Source organism: Trachemys scripta, chromosome 2 (assembly GCF_013100865.1).
Source record: "Trachemys scripta elegans isolate TJP31775 chromosome 2, CAS_Tse_1.0, whole genome shotgun sequence".
NCBI lineage: Eukaryota > Metazoa > Chordata > Testudines > Emydidae > Trachemys > Trachemys scripta.
The window spans coordinates 34,874,605-34,897,940 of record NC_048299.1 but is presented as its reverse complement, the minus strand read 5'-3'; the positions used below and the strand labels follow the sequence as shown (position 1 = coordinate 34,897,940).

The window sequence follows — 23,336 nt, the reverse complement described above, 5'->3', positions numbered from 1 at the left end:
TTCATTACCCACTTGCCAGCACACAGGTCTACAGGAAGACTTACAATAAAACAGAGCCATCTACAGTCAAATGTCCTGGTTAATGGGAGCCATCAAGATTCCAAACCACCATTAATGGCCCACAATTTTTATAATTACAATAGGCCCTCAGAGTTATATTTCGTATTTCTAGTTTCTGATACAAGAATGATACATTTATACAAATAGGATGACCATACTCAATAGATTATAAGCTTTGTAATGATACCTTACAAGAGACCTTTTGTGTGAAGCATATTTTAGTTACATTATGTTCACACTCATCAGCATACTTTCATAAAATCATATAGAATGCAACGTCACAGTGTTCTCTTCAGTGTTTGCAGGATGAGGAATTACTTGTACAAATAAGGATTTTAAATAAATTTTCACTTACAAACGGCTGCGGAACCACGTTACTGGAAGTCGAAAATGGTATTGAATATTATAGGAACGTACAACCACTTTAAATATATGAATTTTTTGGCAGAGTTAACAGCGAAAGTATGAAGCTAGCGTGCCCTAAAGACTCAGAAACAAAATGGAAAACTAAAAGAACCCGAGATATAGTTATGTATTTTAATTTCAGAACTTTTGGGTATATAACTCATGATTTTTGAATACTTATGGTTGTCAATTTATCTTGGGGTTGTATACCTGTATTTAGTTAAAAAAAAAAAAAAAAAGTAGAAATTTGCCTTTGAGAAGGATTTCACAAAAGATAGCATTGTGCCCTCAGGCCAGATACTGAGGCAACTGGTGGGATTTTCTAAAACATCAAGATGCTTTCAACCTTTACAAATCTGGCCTGTGGTGAATATTTGGGAACCAAGTTCTACAAACAAGTGGTGACGTGAAAAAAGCTGGCTAGAGAGGCAAAATAACCGTTGACAAAGGCAATCGCTATTGGTGGATCAAAAGAAACTAAGTTTTGACACGAAAGCAGTCAGCCTTAATGTCACGACACCATAGAATACATTTGTACATCAAATACAACCCCCCCCCCCAAAATATTAGAATGAAAAACTAACATATGCCAATACAAACAGGAAGCAGTCCTATAAACACTGTGAGCGGTGACTGCTGAAGCTACTAGCAACTATTAATATTTTCAATTATTTGCTATGAAAGTATCACTTAAATAGCGCAATAACATCTACACAGTGGTAACGAAGGTAAATGATGACATGCTAAGAGTAATAAAAATAATTGTTTAAAAAAGGATTGAAACTCCATTTACAGCGGATTACAAGAAAAGGGCAGGCCAGCTCAAGGAAACGAGAACAGCAGTTGAGACAAACGTGAACTACTACGAGGCATTATACAGACGTATACACTGATACGGGACTCCTTTAAACACTGATGATTTTAATTGTTGGAGGGGGAAGGCGTCTGTAAAATGTTTCACTGACTCAAGTCTTCTTTAGCAGCTCAATACATCATATCAGAAAGGGAGGGAAGAGCTGCTGGGCAGGTGTTGGGATGCAATGCGCCTTTAAGCACAGCCCTGGACAGTGGGTGCACACAGGGCTGCCCAGAGGATTCAGGGGGACTGGGGCAAAGCAATTTTGGGGGTCCCTTCCATAAAAAAGTTGCAATACTATATTCTCATGGGGGCCCCATGAGATTGCCCCACTTGCCCCCCCGGGCAGCCCTGGGTGCACAGCTGTACTGTCCTGTGGAGAGGAAGCAGATGGCTCACTGCATCTGGGTAACTTTCACCCGCTCTGCCCCCTGGCTGGGGATTTCCTCTCTGCCCCCTTCTCAGCCCCGACTCCTGCCCCCAGCCCTGGTTTTACCCCTCGGCCCCGCTCCTTCCCCTGCCCCAGCTGTTTGCCCCCCGCCTTCCCTGCGCAGCCCCCCTGCGCTGTGCCCCGCCGGGAGCAGCGTCACTGGTCGGCCTCAGGGCCCGCGGTTTGTAACCTCGCAGGGAGCCGGGCCTCGTCACAAAGGGGCTGTATATGGGCGCGATCGCACCGGACTCAGACCTGCGCCGCAGCCCGCAGCGCACAGCGCTACCTGCCAGCCCCAGACAACCCGAACCGCGAAGCGAGATTCGACCCCTTCGACAAGGTCATGTGCGCATGCGCCACAAGCCTCTGCGCTGCCTCCTCCCTCCCTCCGTAGCCAGAGGGAGCCCCGGGAGCATGCGCCGCAGGCGTGTTCGGCGTTCCCTAGCAACCGTGAACACAACACAGAGGCGGAGAGGGAGCTGCCGATAGGCCCCGGCGGCATCCCTGGGCAGTGGGCGTCCCTCGCGCGGGTGAGTGGCACGTTCCCCGCGGGGCTGGGGGTGGCGGGGTGTCTGTCCGTCGGGGTCAGTGACCGTCAACGCTCGTGTGTGTCATGTGTGGGGGAGGTGTAACGTCTGTCTGTCTGTCTGCCTCCTGCCCTTGCAGTGTCTGTGTGCAGGGGTCTCTGCCTGCTCCCAGCCCAGCTGTCCTTAGGGAGGAGGGGGCTCAGTGCCTGGGGGCGTCTGCTTGCTCCGCACAGCTCCCCTCCCCTGATGGTCTTTGGGCTCTGATTGTACATCCTAGTTTGTCCTGAGATTTCCCCCATTTAAAAATTCGGGTAAATCTGCTTGTGCCAGCATCACTGGGGCAGCGATGGTTTATATGAGGCAATTTAGGAAAACACGGTATCAAGGCAAGGTCCAGAGACACAGTATCAGGTAGCTGCAGGAAAGGCTTGGCTTGGCTTGGGTGGGGTGGGCATTGCTGTCCCTAAATCGAATCATTTTCCAGTCTTCAATAGTAGTTCTCAACAACTGGTCTAAGTCAGCAGTGCTGGCACTTTAGCTTCTGTGACTGGTATTCTAAATTGCCTCTTTCTAGACCCAGTCCAAATCCTGCTGAAGTCAATGTGAGTTCTTTCTATTCTATTGACTTCAAGGGGAGCTGGATCAGACCCTTAACGGTGAACTCTAGTAACCGGGAGTCTCTGCCTGCTTCCCATTCATTTGTGGGTACTCTGTTCTCTTGGGTGGCTTGTGGTCATGTGCCAACTCGAGGCTTCAAAAATCAAGGGTCAAGGTCCCCTAAAAATGAGTTTTTAAAATATTAATTTTACATTCTTTTTATCTTCCTTCTGGCTTTTGAACTTTTAGGGTTCCCATTTTCAAGCTTTTCTCCACAACCATGAGGGACAGAAATTACTTTAAAAAATAAAGTAAAAGCTGAGATTCTCAGATACTCACATGACCGCAGTAAACAGGGCTTTAAGAAAAACACCAAATGTTGCAATACTTGTGATAAAATCTTAAGAGTTGGAAACATTGTGAAAAACTGTGTGAGAATGCACACAATTGAAATGGGAACCAAGAGGCATTGTTTGTTGCAATCAGGATCTTAGTTAGTAAAGTGGCACAGCTGCCTGAAAAGTTAGGAACCTCTGATTTATATGACCCTTTAAAATGGTTTGCATGCGAGGCAGTGGCAGACACTTCTTGACTTGGGTATTAAAAATATCCTGCTGCTAATGTTCAGAAAGTGATTGCATAACTGCCATGTCTCATTTATTTTAATTCATATTAAAGCAGTTCTTCTTCAAGTCTCTCTCTCTTGGGATGAGGGATTTTGCTGTGTGTCTCAATGTGACATTTAAAATCTCACACATAATTTTTAAAAATCTCCCTCATTCAAATTGTCACAGCTTGGATTCTCCAAGGATATATACTATGTCTGGTGTTATGTAATATGTTAGTTAATGATTTGGAAAAGGGAGAGAACAGTGAGATGGCAAAATTTGTAGATGAGACCAAATTATTTAGTTTAATCAAGATTTAAGAAGATTGTGAGGAACTCCTGAGTGACATAGCAAAGCTAGGTGAAGGTGAAAGTCATTGTTGATAAATGCAAGGTAATGTACATTGGAAGAAACACTTTGAACTTTGCAGTCACATGAGTGTGTTCAAAATTATCTGTAACCACTCAGGGAAATGACTTGAACAACATTGTGGACAACTCAATTAAAACCTCTGTCAAGGAACTTGGTAGAACCTAAAATTTTATGATGCAACGTTAGAAGTCATTAGTACAAAGTAAACTGGAATTCTGTATTCATTTCTGGTCATCACATCTGAAAAAGATATAACAGACATTGAAGGAGACGAGAGACAACCAACAAATATGATTAGAGGCATGGAAAGACTGCTAAATTACGAGATTTGGGGTGGGGTGGGGTAGGCCTGTTTTGAGAGGTGACAATTCAGAGAGAACAATAAAGAAGGATATAAATAAAATGAATAGTGTATAGAAAAGATAAATCATGTACATACATTTACTCAGCCTTATAATACAAGAAAAAGGGGATGGTCTATGAAATTGAAAAGCAAAACATTTAAAACTAATGAAATCATGTTTACATAATGCATACTTGACTTGTGGAACTTGTTGCCACAACATATCATGGAGGCTAAGAACATAGAATTAAAAAAGGGATTAAACATTTCTACAGATAATAAGAACATCAACAATTGTGTTAGATTAAAAAAAAAACTGTTATAAACCCTCATGCTTCAAGGAATTAGTAAACCACTAACAGATGCAAGTTAGGAAGACTGATTTGAGGGCAGGTTTCATGCAACTTCATCTGAAGTATTTGGTACATGCCACTGTCAGAGGCAGGATACTAGACTCCATGAACCTGTTCTGATCCAATATGGTAATTTTGTCTGTTCCTAACAAACCCTGTTGTTGTTTTCTTTTTATTTCATTTCTACCCATTAATTCAATTTCTTCATTTATTAAACACTGACTATGCTTTGTACTATACAAAACAGAGAAAGATATCATTTTTGCCTCAAATATCCTACAGTCTTAATAGGACTTGACTTGAATGTTTTCAGCTGCACATGTACAGGGATTGAGTGACTCACCTACTAATCTCTGTGTCCTCATGATAAACATTTTACTTTGAGTTTTTCTGAAAATAAAATGTAGTAGTTCAGTACTTTTTCAATATACTATTTTTGTCACAGGATAAGGTGACATAGAAGGTTGGTAAAGGGCATATGGATCCTTGTACATCTAGGATGCCTGCTCAGATTTGAGCCAAATGGGTGATTTCTGTGGCCAAGGCCCAGATTGGTGTCATGGGCTGTTTGTTGAATTATCTGAAACGAATTAGTAGACAAGATTCGTTCTTAGTGAAAAAATATCACAATAGAAAATCCTCACAATTGGTATCCGATTTGATGGTTTCATAATCTGAGAGTTCAGTGAGCATGAAGACTGAAATCCCCTCTCACTGAGGGTCTCTCTTCAGAAGAGGTCTAAAGTATGTTTGGGGAACAACATGGAAAAAGGTAACCCTACCAATCACTGTTAGTATTGCCAACTCTTGTGATTTTATCACAAGTCTTGTGATATTGGTGTATTTTTAAGACCCCAGATCCTGGAGTCATGTGAGAATCTCAGCTTCTATGAAAAAATAAACAAGTTTCTAGCCCTTATGGTTATGGAGAAAAGTTTGAAAATGTTATTCAAGTGGACACTAAAGGTTCAAAAATCAGAAGGCAAATAAAAAGAACAGTGTGGTGGGGTTTACAGATGATCCCACAGAGAGATTAAGGAAGGGAAGGAGCTGTATTGTCTCAAGAGGGCCCCCTCCTCCCCAGAAACTACAGCACATGCTTTCAAATGGAGCAGAGTGAAGGAGTCGCTTTCTGAAGGGAGGAAGCCAGTTTGAATGAGGGCCTGGTGTACTGGGTTTGGGAGGTTAGCTCATACATGGGGGACAGGATGTAAGAAAGCTCAATGATGGGACTTGGAGAAGGAAAGAAAGGGAGTTGCAGGGCTGGCATTACTGTTGGAGCAATAAGAAATGAGATCTGAGATGTAGGCTGGGGCACAGTTATATGGGGCCTTTGATGGTAAAGATGAGAAGTTTAAACTTGATGTGGTAGGCTAGGTTGTAGTAATCAAGGCAGGAGATGACAAGCATTTTAGCTGTTGGGACAGAAAGAAAGAGTTGGATTTCTATAATGTAGAAGAAATACCTAGACTTTATTTAGTCTAATTAGTTTTCATTTTAATTACGTCAAACTAATTAACATGTTGAAAAAAAAGAATACATTTCTGGGTCCTTCTTAGGAAAAGCTTGAAGCTGGTGGCAAAGGTTGCTGTAACACAGCCACAAGCTCTCCTACAGCAGGGCATTGTCAGCTCCAGAAGAGGATCAAATGATACATAACTGCTCAGAAGTTATCCTTACATCCTTCTCTCTCTACCCCCTCTCCATAGGAAGTAATTGCCCCCAGAACTGACCTCTGATTTCTTGACAAAGAGGTAAGTTCCATATCTGGCAGTGCTTCTTTCTTATTCCTTTGCTTTGTCTCACAGCTCACTGCTGCTAGTGCTTGCAGGGTCTTAGGCTGTTCCTTCTTTCATTTGAGTTTTAGATAATGGGTGAAGGGAAGCACTGGAGCCAGTTAGTGCTTTATAAGTGCAAATATCTGATCACACCACAGTGTAAGTTTTTGTTTGGTATTAGAAGTAGAAATCTGATACTGTTTAGGAATAGTTAGTAGGATTTGAGAGTGTGTTTGGACACTGCAAATTTCAATGGACCTTTTCACATTTTTCAAAGTAAGTTTTACAGACTATTTTCCTTACAGTTCACTTGTCATCCACTCTTCTATGAATTAGTGGAAAGGAAAACTATTTCTGCACACTCATTTAATCCTCAAGTTTATTGGGGAATGATGCATTTAAAATTCACTTGTACTATGTGTTACTCCAGCCAGTTGTCATAGAATACTAATTTTATACTTGGCTAAGTTATTAAAAGCCCTTTTTATGGCCTTAATTCTTTAATCTCAAGTAATTTAGGAAAAGTGTAGGTCTTGTGATGGTAACAGCTTTTAGAATGAGAGAGCGATTTTCTGTATCAGTCTGGTTAAAAGATCCTTTACTAGATTCTCAAATTCAAATTGGTGATACTGCTTTTTTATTAATATAGAGTTCCATCTTTAAAAGGGACATACTGACAAGTAGTTCAGACCCAGAATTTGGCCACAATTAAAGATATAATCTCACTGGAAGGGTGTCTATATTCTAAATATTTAATTAAAATACATTTATTTTCAAGCTTTTAAAATAATATTAAAAACAACGGAGACTAAAAAATAGTAAGACCATAAAAGAACAGGAGTGTATTCTTTTTAAGTTAGATGTGTTGCATTTTCCTTTCATTCTAACCTTAAAAGGATCTTACTACATAAACCAGTTAGGCAAACTACTTTACAAACTATAAAAAGCTACTGAGTAAGCACACGAGAACGAGGCACTGTATTTTCAGCTGGGGGAAGTTTATTGAACTTTGCATATACTGAAAACTGGAATACAGTTTTTTTTTTTAGTCCAGGGGCTGAGCAGTGGAAATTGGCAGAAACTGCACTTCTCACTATTACTTGTTTTCTGGTGTTGCTACTTCTCTTAGCTAACAGCTGACTAAAATGTAAAATCCCTCACCTGTCTTTACGAAGCTTTGATATCACAAGGATGGTGATGAGAGAATGAAATAAAGGTTGGGTGAGTGGGTGCAAGGGTTAGTCAGAAAGCAAAGGGGAAAATTGCTGACAGTTATAGCAACAGGAACAACCTCTGAAATAAATTCACACTACAGCATTTTGTGTGGGAAATCCTGTGCCTTAGGACTGCTCTACTTTATGCCAGCTGCCTACAACCCCCAGGGCTGTTCTGGAAGGCAGAGGATCACCAGGACGTAAGACACCCGAGCCTTGCGACCTTTCCTCCATCCATGCTTCCTGCATTCCAACAACTCTACACCACCTGAGGACTCTCCACAGTATGGGGAGTCCTTCTGAAACCACATCTTCCTGGTTTAGGTTTATTTACCCTACCAGAGAATCTGGTTGCAAATATCATCAGAAACAATTTAAAAACATTCAAAATAAGTGACAGACTGTACTCTCATATGATAGGAATCTATGTGTGTGGAATTCTTAGCCTTTATCAGGAGCAAGAAGGTACAGGAAGGAAAGTTGAAAGGGGTCAGGAAGAATGAAGATCAGAAGCAGATAGTTGTGTTGTAGACATATATGGCTGAGGGCATTAGGAAGTCAGAGCCCAGGAATATGCCTACTGTGTGATTATTGAGAAATAGCCATACAGTCATTATGCAGATTGACCAGCCAGTCAGCAAGCAACAGGGATTTGCATTACTGAGGAATAGCCATTAGAACTGGCTGGGAAATTGAAAATTATCATGGGACAGGAAAACATGCTTTTGAAAAACTTCCTGTTCTGCAGCAGGATGAGCCTGAGACCTCTTGAAATTTGTTGTGGAGTGTAACACTTCCACCCCCGGAATTGCCTGATGGTTATGGTGCTCAAAGGACATGCAGGAGACATGGGGGATTTAGGCTCAGCTCCCTGCTTTGCCTGATTGAATGTTCTACCCAACAAGCTATTATAGTGTGGGTCTCTCAAGTGCTGGAGTTGCTTCACTTTTTATAAATCATTAAATATTCATTGGGCCAGAATAAAAGCAATAGACTCTAGAGCCCAGTAGTCAGGGCATACACCCGTGACTTGGAAGACTTGGGTTCAAGTCTCTGCTCTAAATCAGGCAGAGTAAGGACTTAAATTTAGTTCTCCCATTTTTTTGTATCCCAGGTGAGTGCCATAACCACCAGGCTATTGGCGATGGGCTCACTGTTAGCAGGAATTCCATCCTGGATCTGAGAAACCTTCCCAAAAAAGGATTTGTCATTACTCCCCCTTTAACTGGAAAAGTTTGAAGTTTTGACATATCGGCACTTTTGGATGAAAAGCTGTCTTGTCTGAAAATTTCTGACCAGCTCTAATAATTGTGGGTAGGTATCTTTTCCACCTCTGTTCACCCCAATTGACTGAAATAATTCAGTATAAAAATCACATTTTTTTAATTAGCAGAAAGCAAAAGGGATCCATATAGATCATTGCCCAGAGTGGCCACTAAATAAAGGGAGCTTTATGGGAACTAAACTGACAATACCATTTGATGACAGAATGTATTGAAACCCAGGATAGTAACTGTAGTGGTGATGTCACTGTCTGTGTAAGGTAATTAAGCTCCTGAAGTGAGGCCAAAGACTGTTAGCCCACTGAATACACAATTCCTTCATACTAAAGCTCATTCATATGAATCATACTGCTTTTTAAAATTACCAAGGACCCAAAAACTCTTTGAATATTGTAGGGAAGTGTCGCATTACTTGCATATTCATCTGCATTCTGAGTAAAATCCCATTATAAAATTCTAAGCCCTTGATTCTTCACTGCCTTGAACCTTGTGTAATTATCTATATCTGTATAAAGTGAATGAAAATACTCTCAAGTCAGAATTGAAGTATGTTACACTCACTTTGCACAGATGCATATGACTACACAAGACGCAAGGCAGTGGAGAAACAGGCTCTGGATTTTTATTAAATAATTTGTTCTGTCTTCTTAGCCCCTGGAAGAGGAAAGGGAAAATCTTCCCCATCCACAGTCACAGAGCCTGGTCTACACTATGAGTTTAGGTCGAATTTAGCAGCATTAGATCGATTTAACCCTGTACCCATCCACACGACAAAGCCATTTTTGTCAACTTAAAGGGCTCTTAAAATTGATTTCTGTACTCCTGCCTGATGAGGGGATTAGTGCTGAAATCGACCCTGCTGGGTCGAATTTGGGGTAGTGTGGACACAATTTGACAGTATTGGCCTCCGGGAGCTATCCCAGAGTGCTCCATTGTGACCTCTCTGGACAGCACTCTCAACTCAGATGCACTGGCCAGGTAGACAGGAAAAGCCCTGCGAACTTTTGAATTTCATTTCCGGTTTGGCCAGCGTAGCGAGCTGAGCAGCACAGGTGACCATGGAGTCCCAGAATCGCAAAAGAGCTCCAGCATGGACCGAACGGGAGGTACTGCATCTGATCGCTGTATGGGGAGACAAATCGTGCTATCCGAACTCCGTTCCAAAAGACAAAATGCTGGAATATTTGAAAAAATCTGCAAGGGCATGAAGGACGGAGGTTATAACAGGGACCCGCAGCAGTGCCGCGTGAAGCCTACCAAAGAACCAGCGAGGCAAACGGCTGCTCTGGGTCAGAGCCCCAGACATGCCGCTTCTATGATGAGCGGCATGCCATTCTAGGGGGTGGCCCTACAACTACCCCACCCCTGTGCTTCCCTCCTCCCCCACCCTTCCCGGGCTACCTTGGCAGTTATCCCCCCATTTGTGTGATGAATTAATAAAGAATGCATGAATGTGAAACAACAATGACTTTATTCCCTCTGCAAGCGGAGATCAAAGGGGGGAGGGGAGGGCGGTTGTCTTACAGGGAAGTAGAGTGAAACAAGGGGGTGGGTTTTCATCAAGGAGAAACAAACAGAACTTTCACACCATAGCCTGGCCAGTCACGAAACTGGTTTTCAAAGCTTCTCTGATGCACAGCGCGCCCTGTTATGTTCTTCTAATTGCCCTGGTGTCTGGCTGCATGTAATCAGTGGCCAGGCGATTTGCCTCAACCTCCCATCCCGCCATAAAAGTCTCCTCCTTACTCTCACAGATATTGTGGAGCACACAGCAAGCAGTAATAACAATGGGAATATTGGTTTCGCTGAGGTCTAACGGAGTCAGTAAACTGCGCCAGGGAGCTTTTAAACGTCCAAAGGCACATTCTACCACCATTCTGCACTTGCTCAGCCTATAGTTGAACTGCTCCTTACTACTGTCCAGGCTTCATGAGCCATGGGAGCAAGGGGTAGGCTGGGGTAGGTGTGACCGCACGGTGCTGCCGACTGGGAGAGCAGCCTGAGGCAGAAGCCTCCAGCTTGCATGATATTCCAGGCAGGACTGAATCTCCATTAGACAAAACTTAAAGAAGAGAATGACCTGGAGTCATTCCCATTTTTGTCCAGGCGCCCCTGACCAACCTAACCGAGGTCGGCCAGGAGCACCCATGGGACGATGATGACTGCTAGCAGTCGTATTGTACTGTCCGCAAGGCAAGGCAAGGCAAGGCCAGGGGATGCTGCTGTGTAGCACTGCAGTACTGCGTCTGCCAGCAGCACCCAGGAGACATACGGTGACAGTGAGCCGAGCGGGCTCCATGCTTGCCGTGGTATGTCGTCTGTACGGGTAACCCAGGAAAAAAGGTGAGAAATGATTTTTTGCTGTTGCTTTCACGGAGGGAGGAAGGGAGGGGGGCTGACAACATGTACCCAGAACCACCCGCGACAATGTTTTTGCCCCATCAGGCATTGGGAGCTCAACCCAGAATTCCAATGGGCGGCGGGAACTGTGGGATAGCTACCACAGTGCAACGCTCCGAAAGTCAACGCTAGCCTCGGTACTGTAGATGCACACTGCCGACTTAATGCGCTTAGTGGGGACACACAATTGACTGTATCAAATTGACTTCTATTAAATCGACCTAATTTCGTAGTGTAGACACACCCAAAGTGTTGTTATTCCACTGCTAGTGAATGCCAGTGTGTGTTTGTAGAGTTGCCTGTCTATATTTGTATGGGTAATTTCTGCAACCATCCATGGAAAAATATACGCAACTAAATGCCCATTTTCATGTGATAAATGGGTGCACAGTTTTGTGCATGCATGTGAACCTAAACCTACAGAAAAGTTAATCCTTAATATATTTCCTATATGCAAACAACAACTACCACTACAACCTGACCTTGTCGTATCACATTGCCTTCCAATCTGGTGTCTCTTTCTTCATCACTTTTCGGAGGTATATTTTGTTGGCATTTAAGCTTCTCCAAATGTGATCAAGTGTTAAGAAGTTTGTTCTGTGGCACAAATATAAAATTGTTGTCTTCAAGGGATGACTTTCAGCCAAAGAAATTACTGTTGCTCCGTGCAAAAGAGTCCTTTAAGATTTGTCTAGACTGGCTAGGTGGGACAAACAGGTGGGAGAGCCTGTCTTAAAAGCTTCTGTACAACATCCCTGGTGAACTAGGTCCTAAGATCACTTGTTTGTTTATTAACTCCTTTTTTTGTTTGTTTGTTTTTAGAATGGGTAAAAAAGTAAAGAAGGAAGTGGAGCCTCCTCCCAAGGATGTGGTAAGTTTATAAAATGTTATGTGCTGTGAAATGAACATATTACACAGTTATAGGCCTCAATCATACTCTTCTTACACAGTCCCTTACTCCCACTAACTTCCGCATGCAGTCTAAAAATGACTCATAAAGAAGATCCCATTTCTGCTTTCTTTGGACGGTATGCAAAACAATGACCAGGCATATGTTGTTTTTATGAAGAGTGTTATCTTTGGCGGGGTTTGTAAACAGTAATGTCTGAAACAATCCAAGCTTCATTTTTCTCTAAGGTCTATATGCTCCCCTCCCATTGTAAACATCAGAGGAAGGGGAAAACCAAAAACTCCATGGCATTCAAACTGTGGGGACTGGCACATTCTCATCTCAATGGGGATAGCTGTGTAGCAGTGTGGATGGCTTTGTTACTGCACGGACCTCAAGGATTTACAAATGTTTCAAGCTCTAGCACTGTGGATTCTGCGTTATCTGCAGTCAGCCTCTGCACATTACTGCCCATTCCCCCTCTCCCTTAGTGATGTGGGTCCTTTAGGAGTCATGTTGCTATTGGCTGTCTCCAGTGGCTGTGAAGTATTCCCCTTTTGGGGGGAAAGATGGGAGAGGTGGTAGAAGCTATGGATGAGAGTTAATGGCACATTGCATGAAAAATCCACTGAATTTTTATGGGAAGCATGCCACATAGAGTGGCTGCTCCCTGGCTCTGCCAGTTGCCTACAGGCTTGCAAAGCCTGGACCTCAGAGTAGTTGTGTGGAGGGGCTTTTATGGGCTCCTGGGGAGGATGAAAGAATGCTGTGTTGATTCCATTACTCCCTCAGTCTTGCTGCTGTTTTTGGGTTATTTCTGCCCTCTTTTCATTTCATTTGCTCCAATATACACTGTGGAAGGGAACACATAGTCCAAACTTAGCTTTTCATTGGTTATTGGTGCCTTAGCAGGATCCCCTTTGCGTAGCTTTCTTTTTAGAGCTCGTAGAGTCATCTCTTTCCACTACCCACTGTGGGCCAGATCCAATGTTCATTGAAGTCAATGGTTATTGGCTCAGGTCTTGTGTCAGTAGCCCATCCTTGTAATCTGATGAATTTTGCTTAGTTATAGGTGCCTGCTTCTATCCCTGCAGGATGTGAGTAACACAACTTCCTTCCAAGCTTTACAACCCAGAAACTTGCAGAAACATTGCTTGCTTCCCTTATGGTTAGCAAGTTTTCTAGGAAACAGTGGAATTTTATTGAAAAATGGAAAATATTCATTTAGAGCACTCATCAAAACAGAGTGGCCAATCTGTTAGGGGCTTCATGGTGAATAGTACCTTGATTTCCTTGTACATTTTTCCATTAACGTTTAGATAATAAATTATACATTTATATTATGGTAGTGTCCAAAGGCCACAATCAGTTGGGGCCCTATTATGTAATGCTCTGAGCAAATATAATAAACAATCCATGCTCCTTAGGAAACATCTCTAAGAAAACCATAATATGGTTTGATGTCTCCACTTCCATTAGGTTTGTACTCTCCGATGAGATGCTAGAAATGTCATCCATCTCAATTACAGAAACCTGTGAACTGCAGTGCTTTAAAATTTCATTTAATTTTATACACACTATGCATTGGGCAGGTGGTTGCTTATTGAACCCAGTGGACTTCCAGTATTTTATTCAAGCTTTACCTGTCTTCAAGCATAGGACTCTAGTAGTTGAGCTAACCTATACATGTTGTCAAGGTGGAAATTTTACAAGCAACCCATGTAGAATTAGATTAGAATATTGAATTTACAATTTGTAAATTTTGATCTGAAATCAGGCCTGCCTCAGAGAAATATATTGTTATAAAATAATGATTTCTCTGAAGATCACATATGACTCATTTACAGAAATGTTTTGGGCAGGAGTAGTACATCTTTGAACGTGGACTGGAATTGATAGTGTGGGAAAGTCATCTATTTGTTCCCTGGGGGCACTAAGAATAGCAATGCTGATTATGTTGCTACCCTTTGTATTACAGAGGCAAAGGGGGAGGAACAACTTATTATCTGGTACTGTAAATTATTGTAAAAAATATTAAATAGTTTCTTTAAACTTATTCCACTTTGAAAAGTCTCAGGTCTCCACATTTGTGTTTAATTCTTTGTGTCTTTTGGGGACTAACAATCTACATTCTAGAATTAGAATTATATATTCTAGTGATAATAACAAAGTAATAAATTGATAATATAGAAGGTCCAGATAACTTGTATCCATGAGTTTTAAAAGAGCTTGCTGGACCATTAATGTTGCTTTTCAATGTCTTGGAACACTGGGGAGGTTCCAGGAGATGAAGAAAGGTAATGTGCCAATATTTAAAAAGGGTAAACGGGATGACCTGAGTAATTATGGGCCTGTTAGTCTTACATCGATCCCGGGCAAGTTAGTGGAGCAGCTGATAAGAGACTTGATTAATACAGAAGTAAATGAGGATTATGTAATAAATACCAGTCGATATGGGGTTTATGAAAAATAGATCATGTCAAACAAACTTGATCTCTCCTTTTTTGTTGATGAGATTACAAGTTCGATAGATAAAGGTAGTAGTGTTGATGTAATAAAGTTGAACTTCTGTAAGGCATTTGACTTTGTACCACATGATATTTTGATTAAAAAACTAGAACAATATGGCACATACTAAATTGATTGAAATCTGGATATCTGATAGGTTTCCAAATGTAACCGTAAAAAGGGAATCATCATCAAATGGATGTACTTCTAGTGGGGTTGCACAGGGATGGGTTCTTGGCCCTGCACTATTTAACATTTTTATCAATGATCTGGAAGAGAACATAAAATCATCACTGATAAAGTTTGCAGATGACACAGAGATTGGGGAAGTGATAAATAATGAAGTCACTGATACAGAATGATCTGGCTTGCTTAGTAAGCTGGGTGCAAGTAAACAGTATGCATTTGAATATATCCTTCTTATCGAATGTGGAGCTTACCAAGCCAATTCGCAGCAGCCTCAGCATAGTGCAGAGCCCTCAGACCCACCACCAAATGTGATAAAAGGGCAATCGTCATTGATGAGAGACATTGTCTGTTTTTGGCCACTGCTGCATGTGGGATCCTTGTACTGGCTCCAGGTGTACAGGCCTGCCCATTGACCTTGGCCCATTGGAAATTGGTTCAGAAGGGGTCACGAGTGACATGGCAAATCAAAGTTGGGCACACAATTGGGTCATTTATAAGAGACTGATTTCTGATGTCAGCTGAAGACCATTCTTTGTGTGATATTGACATCACAGAGAAATCTGGGTAGGACAAGTTGGCTCATGAAGGGTGCTTCGACGACAGGCACGCTCATGGATGGTCAAAGAGGTCTGTGTATATTGGTAGGCCTTGGTTTGCTCTGATCTTCTCAACCATTCTGGCTGTAGCATTCTCACGACGTATGTGTGGAGGAGTGACGTTGCTTAACACAGGGAGACACAATACTGGTGTGGGTCAAATTGTCTCAGTTGCAATGTGCATGGTTGAGTGTAGGTGTGTGTCATACAGAACTTGCAGACACAGGTATCCATCTGCAGGCACAAATGCTGCCCTACAAGCCCAGGTGGCTTCGCCATCAACCCTGACTGCTCCCCCCAGGGAGCCAAAAGTTCCACTCCCATAGAAGTTTAGTGGTGATCGTGGTCAGATCTGAGGTTTCCTAAAACAGTGCTGGCTTCTCTTCTTGTTACACCCCCAGTCTTTCCTCACAGACCAGGCCTGAGTGGGGCTCATCATTAGTCTGCTCACTGGGGAGACTTAGTCCTGGGCCTCCCCACCCTTGGAACAGTCTAGCCCTCTTCTGGGCCAGTTGCAGCAGTTCATTAAGGCTATGTCACTTATCTTTGGTGAGCCCCTCCCCCCCCACCCCCAACTGCTGAAGCAGCGCTGCATATGCATCAGCAAGGGGTATCAGTGAGCTCCCCAATACACTACTGAATTCCGTTGCCTTTCTGCAGATACTGAATGGAATTAGGCTGCACAGCGTCATCAGTTTCATATTAGCTTGAACAATGGAATAAACAATGAACTGGCTCAGGTCAAGCCGCCGTCCCATCTTGATGATCCGGTCGACCTATGTATCAGAATTGACATCTGCCTTACTGACCAGTGCCATGAACATAGCCCTGCCTCTCGAGCCCTGACAATGTCCCAGCCGTCCACTTCTCAACCACCCACCCTGTGCTGGAAACTGGAACCCCTGCAGATAGACCAGACCTGGCCGTGCCAGTCTGAGGCTGAGAAGAATCAATACCGAACTTTGGGCCTGTCTGTATTGTGGGGTGTCATGGGGTTCAGCATGCAGTTCAGACCAATGAGGGATTCTGTCATCACTTGCCCTGCAACCCTGGGTGCCTTACAATGCTTACTGCTGTAGCTCCTAGCCTGGGATGCTCACAGCCAGCCACAAGCATATAGGTCAGATCCTGAGTGTCTGCATATAACTGCTGCCCCGGTCCAGCAGCTCTGACCCCAGCAGCCTGCCAGCAATACACCAGTCACACTCCCTAGTCTCTACCAGCATTAGTTACTACTTGCCAAGTGACCCCAACACATTCGCAGTCCCAAATTTTCCAAAAATTAATTTTCAAAGCAATGAATAGATCAAGTTACACTAAATTCAATCTTTGGATGTATGAACTCCCATGACAGCTGCGCTCCTGTGGGACTATACAGAGCTCAAAGCTGAAACATGAGAAATCTGGGGACAAAGTGGACACTTTACCTTGTCTGTAATGTCCAGCCCTCTTCTGGGCAGTTCAGAGAAATGATAAGGTTTGTTTGTTCCTCTACAGAGACAAAAGCACATCACAGCTTATTAACTTAACTGGGATAAATACAACCTTCCCTTCAAACACAGTATTGAGTTGGTTTACAGTAAAAATTAAACGAATTTATTAATGATAGGACATAGGTTAAGAGATGCCAAGTAAAAGAAATAGAAGTAGAGATGGTTACAAGCAAATAAAAGTGAAAACACACATCTAAAAGTCTAAAACTTAATCTACCAAAGTACAGGCTTTGTTTAAGATGATTTCTCTCGTCAATATTCCTTCTTCCCAGCCATGGCTGACTTTCACTCAGTCAGGACCTTCCACAGAAGCACAAGGGGCTGTTTTCCCTTGTTCTTTGCCTAAGCAGGTTTCTCACTTATATTCCATTTCCAGAGACTTCAACCTCCCATGATTGAAGAATCCATCTTTCTCAGTTTGCAAGAGTTCTGTTCCCTCATGTCTGTCTAGTCATGGATGCTAAAGATGGCTTTTGGCTTTACTTGTATCTTCCAAAGTTCAATGACCATGTTTCAAAAGGCAGGATGATGTCCTGCTTAGTATAGATGTGACATTCCCTCTTCTCTGGAACTGACCTGTTTCTTCTGTGTTTGTAAAGCCTAATGTCAAAGAGTATCCATAATTCCGTATATAGTGTTAATACATACATTTTACAATGATATTAATCACCAATTTGACATAGGCTTTCACAAAACACTTCTCTCAAACATTTGTAATGCAGTAATATTGTATACAATCAGTTGATTCAATTGCATATCACTTGAGGTTCAGACCCCCTGTTTTTATAGCCCAAATAAAATTTCTCTTGCCTGCTGGAAGCTGTCTCCTTCCCCGCTTGATAGCTTTGTTTACCTAAGATGTGAATGGACCTTTATTGTTTCTGCATGATGACTGGCCTGGTCAGATAAGCAGATACACATTCCTTTGTCTAGAACAGACCTGTTTACCAACTCCCCCTGACATGCCTGGTTTAAGCACATTTTAATCACCGTTCCAGCATATATCCATAATTTTAAATTTACACTATGTACCTACATTGCACAAGAATATTAATGATCAATGAGTTAGTTTTCCAATGACATATTACATGACAGCTATTAGATGCAGATTGTGACATATGTGAATTGGGATACACTGAACCAGTCAGTCCAGATGAAACTCATTACCTGATACCAGTGAACCCCTTGCCCTCTGATATTGGGATGCTCTTAGGGTCACATGGGTGCAGTGGACACTGTGCCCTGAGATGCCCTGCTAAGGTCAGACCAGTTTCAAGGTCAGGAAACACCAACCCTGATAAGGGGGTCTGGGCTGGGCCAGTTGCTTCCTTGTGCCCCTGTTGGATTGGCAGCAGCCGCGAATCCACCCTTGATGTATCTCTGACTGCCGTTATAGCTGCTATTCCTGATGAGGTCGGGAGACTCTGGTCAACAGTAGAGTTTCTCAGCTACATCATCTCCCCTGAAGGGTTGGACAAAGACCCACACAAAGTGACAGTCACCATCAACTGGATGTTACCCAGGGACATCCAGGGGCTGCAATCATTTTGCGTTTCACCAATTTCTATATGTGATTCATCAAGGATTTCTCAGGGATGGTGGCCCCAATCACAGCCCCCTTTATAAGGGAGTCTGTTTTTCTTGCCCCCATAGATGTAAGCAGCTTTTGAGTGCCTAAAGCAAAAATTCATCACAGCCCCCATTTTGGTTCATCCCAAACTGGGCTGGCCATTTCCAGTAGAAACGGATGCCTTGAACTTCGGGCTGGGAGCAGACCTCTCCCAAACGGCAGCCTCAAATAGTCAGCTTCACCCTTGTGCTTTTTACTCATACAAGCCCGTCCCAGCAGAGAAAAAATGATGACATCCTCGATAAAGAGCTAGTGGGTATCAAAACAGCCTTTGAGGAATGGCGGCATCTTATGGAGGGTACCAGGTTCCCAATCTAAGTCCTCACTGAGCACAAAAATCTGGAATTCCTGAAGATGCTTCCGCACCTAAAGCAACAGGCCCACTGGATTCTCATCTTCACACGATTTGACTTTGTGGTGACCTACCAACCCGGGACCAGGAATGGGAAGGCAAATGCATTATCCTGAAAGGGGGAGTGTTGTGAACCAGACCCAGAGTTGTGAGAATCCACAGTTCTCAAACTGTCAAATTTCATCTCAGGTACCATGACCTGCTCTTCTCCGTACATTCCCTGGTGCACAGCAATCCCCTTGCAGTTCAGTTCTACTAAGCCCTAGACAGTGCCAATGCCCAGACTGCCTTGACATTCACTCTCCGTGATGGAATTCTGTATCGGAAGGGATGCATCTATGTACCCGACGGGTGACCCAGTCTGCAAGTCTGATGAATCTGACATGATGCTTCTCTGGCAGGTCATTTCAGTCTATTCAAGACCCAGGCCCTGGTGTCAAGAAGTTTCTGGTGGCTGGCCCTATGCACTTTGGTTGCAACCTACATTCGGTCCTATGCCCAGACCAATTCCCCCCATGCAAAACAGCTCAGTCTCCTTCATTCAAGATTCATCCAAAATTCAAGAAAAATATTGATAAGTTTGAGGGGGTTTCGAGAAGAATCATGAGAATGATTAAAGGATTAGAAAACATGCCCTACAATGATAGATTCAAGGAGCTGAGTTTATTTAGCATAACAAAGAGAAGGTTATGGGGTGACTTGATTACAGATTGAAAGAGCCTTAATGGGAAACAAATATTTAATAATGGTTTCTTCAGTTTAGCAGACAAAGGTATAACATGATCCATGGCTGGAAGTTCAAGCTAGATAAATTCAGACTGGAAATAAAGTGTACATTTTTGAAATAGTGAGAGTAATTAACCATTGGAACAATTTACCAAGGGTTGTGGTAGATTCTCCATCACTGGCCATTTTTAAATCAGGACTGAATTTTTTGAAATAAATATTTATTGATGGGTCAGACTTGATGAACACAATTCTCCCTTCTGGCCTCAGTATCTATAATTCTATATCTACCACTTCATCACCATAGCTAAATATTTGGGCCAAATTCATCCCTTTTATAGGCAGGCACAATTCTGGAAGTCAGTGGAGTTTCTCCAGCTTTCACCAGGGCTGAAAGTGGCCCTCCCTCTTCACTAGGTGGCTCATTAGAATGTTAACTGTAAATCACCCTTCCGTTCAAAGCCTAATGCCATTGCAAGGTCTGCAACTGCCTATGACAATTTCAAGAAGCCATTCTGAAGTTTCAGGAAAAAGTGAGGTTATGGTTTATTCCCGTATTGTTTATATCTTTACCTTCTAGCCTAACCAAATGTTTATAGAAGCACACAACCTAAAGCTACAGAGAAATCACTCAAGGCTATGTCTAATGCAGCTGCACAGGGGTGTGGGAAGGGAGTAAGAATTCCCCCCCTTATGTAGCCTGCATCAGGGAAGCCCAAATCACAGCCACAGCTTCTGAGGGAGTGCAGAGGCTGTGGCTCAGATGCATTCTCCAGGCACAGCTGGGTGGAAAGGGACAAGGAGTACTGTATTAGGTTTTTATTTATTTCCTTTCAAGTTAAAATAAAAAGTGCCCAGACAGACTTTTCGCACCTGCCCAATTATTTAAAATTACAAAACCAAAATCCAAGAAAAATCAGTTCAGAGCTATGGCTTTGCCCCCGACCCTCACATGCGTTGGCCAGCAGAGCTAGCTATGCCCTTGGGGAAGTATGATGGCTGTGTCCCGTGAAGGAGTGTGACAGATGATTTCCTCCCTCTCTCCAAGCTCCTCACTGCCCCTTGCTAAGGGCTGTTTGCTAAAAGCCCCAACTAGTCTTCAGATAGCAGAATATTTTGGAGGGTGGTGTACATACATCTGTTATTGGTTATCAGCTTAATTTGTCATATCTGCTAGTATAGATGTAGTGTAATAATAATAATAATGCATACATTTTTCACAGTGAGAGTAATTTACCGTTGGAACAATTTACCAAGGGTTGGGGTGGATTCTCCATCACTTACAATTTTTAAATCAAGATTGGATGTTTTCCTAAAAGATCTGCTGTAGGAATTATTTCGGGGTAGTTCTATGTCCTGTGTTATACAGGAGATCAGACTAGATAATCACAATGGTCCCTTCTGGCCTTAGGATCGATCAATAGTTTACATTTACAATATATATAGAGCCCTTTACCCTAAAGGGTCCCAAACCTTTACAAGCTGAAATATAAATGGAGAAGTTAGGGTGACCAGATGTCCCGATTTTATAGGGACAGTCCCAATATTTGGGGCTTTTTCTTATATAGGCACCTATTACTGCCCCCCCCCCCCACTCCCTGCCCTGATTTTTCACTTGCTATCTAGTCACCTTAGTAGAAGTAGAAATGAGGGATATGACATTAATCTGTTAAATCTCCACTGCATCAAAGGGCCCTGATCCAGCAATTGGAAAGGGGTGGGGTGGGACAGGATTGTCTGACGCTCAGAATGGTTATATCCTGTGTGTACCGTATAGCTCTTCTCTATAGGGGTTTCCTATGTCCCAGCACACAGAGATTTTTTTGGTTGGGACAGGGAAAGAGTGAAGGTGTGGCAAGAGATACTCAACTGTCCAGTGGCCATTTGTCAGGCAGGTAGAATGAACCAACTGCATGGGCTGTTGTAGAGGCCATGGAGTGGCTGTATTGCTGTTCTACAGCCTAGGGAAAAGATTCCTACATAGATCCGCAGCATACTGACCTGCCATTTGGGCTGCACACTGGGGTCAGAATTTGGCTCACTATGCTCATACCTCATAGAGCTGTTGTGAGGATTAATTAATTGCACTACTTCCCATGCCTGCTGCTGGTCACAGCATGAATTATGTGGGGATTACTGGGCCATATTGTCAAGCCAGCTGACCACACTGCTTGATGGTCATGAGCATAGATACGTGCCTTTGCCAAGCAATCGCCTCCTAGCATTCAAGGGAGTTCTAGAGGGCCAGTCCTGCAAACTCTTACTCATGTGAGTTGCCCCATTGAAGCCAATGGAATTAATGACATGGTAAGGACTAGTTCTTTGAGGAGGAGTTTGCAAGATTGGGTCCTAGGAGCATATTTTGCCTTACTTCTGCACATGTACACTGAGGAGAAGGGACAAAAAGCTTCCTGTGCCCTCATCTGCCCTCTTTTAGCACATCCTGCAGTTCAGGACAAGGTCTGAGTGATCTACCTGGTCCTAAGTGATATCCTTGGCTGATGAGCTATGTATATATATTTCAGTGACCTCAGTATTCAGGATTATTTAGCAACATGGACCTCTGATGTATTAGTAGTATAAAAAGGCATGAAAGAATAGTATAGCAACACAAATAGTAAACGGTTTAAGGTGTGTAATTATATGGTATAAATACTGTGGTGGGTTGGATCACTGAAACCCCCTTGGGGCTGCCAACTGAGGTGCCAAGACTACTTCTGCACCTGCTTTCCCTGCCAGCCTGGGACTCCAGCACCCTGTCTTGTTGAGCCAGACACGTCAGGCTTCTCCAACACAGACACAGGGTCTGAACCATGTGCCCCAAAACTCCAGACTTAACTGAAAGCAACTTAAGAAGTGTTCCTGTCTTTAACACTCAGATACCCAATTCCCAATGGGGTCCAAACCCCAAATAAATCCGTTTTACCCTGTATACAGGGTAAACTCATAAATTGTTCGCCCTCTATAACACTGATAGAGAGATATGCACAGTTCTCCCCCCCCCCAGGTATTCATACATACTCTGGGTTAATTAATAAGTAAAAAGTGATTTTATTAAATACAGAAAATAGGATTTAAGTGGTTTCAAGTAGTAACAGACAGAATAAAGTGAATTACCAAGCAAAATAAAATAGAACACACAACTCTATGTCTAATACAAAAAGAACAGGAGTACTTATGGCCCTTAGAGACTAACAAATTTATTTGAGCATAAGCTTTCATGGGCTACAGCAGGGGTAGGCAACCTTTCAGAAGTGGTGTGCCGAGTCTTTATTTATTCACTTTAATTTAAGATTTCGCGTGCCGGTAATACATGTTAACGTTTTTTAGAAAGTCTCTCTCTATAAGTCTATATTATATAACTAAACTATTGTTGTATGTAAAGTAAACAAGGTTTTCAAAATGTTTAAGAAGCTTCCTTTAAAATTAAATTAAAATAATTTTTAATCATACGCCGCCAGCCTGCTCAGCCCACTTCCAGCCTGGGGTTCTGTTCACCTAGGCCTGCAGCGGGCTGAGCGGGGTGACTCGAGGTAAGGGCAGAGGGCTGGGATGTGTGTGGAGGTGCAGAGCAGAAGGCTGGGTGTTGCGGGGAGGTCAGGGCAGAAGGCTGGGGGGGTGTGGAGGTGCAGGGCAGAAGGCTGGGTGTTGGGGGGAGGTCAGGGCAGAGGGGTGTGGAGGTGCAGGGCAGAAGGCTGGGTGTTGGGGGCAGGTCAGGGCAGAAGGC

At 43.0% G+C, this 23,336-nt stretch overlaps 1 protein-coding gene across 9 annotated transcripts in view; it reads left to right on the top strand.

Annotated features, from left to right (window-relative positions):
• Nucleotides 1-2,140: 2,140 nt before the first annotated feature.
• Nucleotides 2,141-23,336, top strand: part of ARMC3 (armadillo repeat containing 3) — a 100,763-nt gene continuing 79,567 nt past the window's right edge. For 3 of the 9 annotated variants that reach the window (XM_034760269.1, XM_034760280.1, XM_034760281.1), the window contains exons 1-3: nt 2,142-2,281; nt 6,261-6,305; nt 12,049-12,097. In XM_034760269.1, the coding sequence (XP_034616160.1) occupies nt 12,050-12,097 (48 nt within the window). In that variant the 5' untranslated portion in view covers nt 2,142-2,281; nt 6,261-6,305; nt 12,049. Of the gene's footprint in view, nt 2,282-6,110; nt 6,306-8,657; nt 8,858-11,142; nt 11,170-12,048; nt 12,098-23,336 lie in introns of those variants that run through there. The other 6 variants (XM_034760271.1, XM_034760278.1, XM_034760270.1 and 3 more) reach the window with 6 other exon arrangements.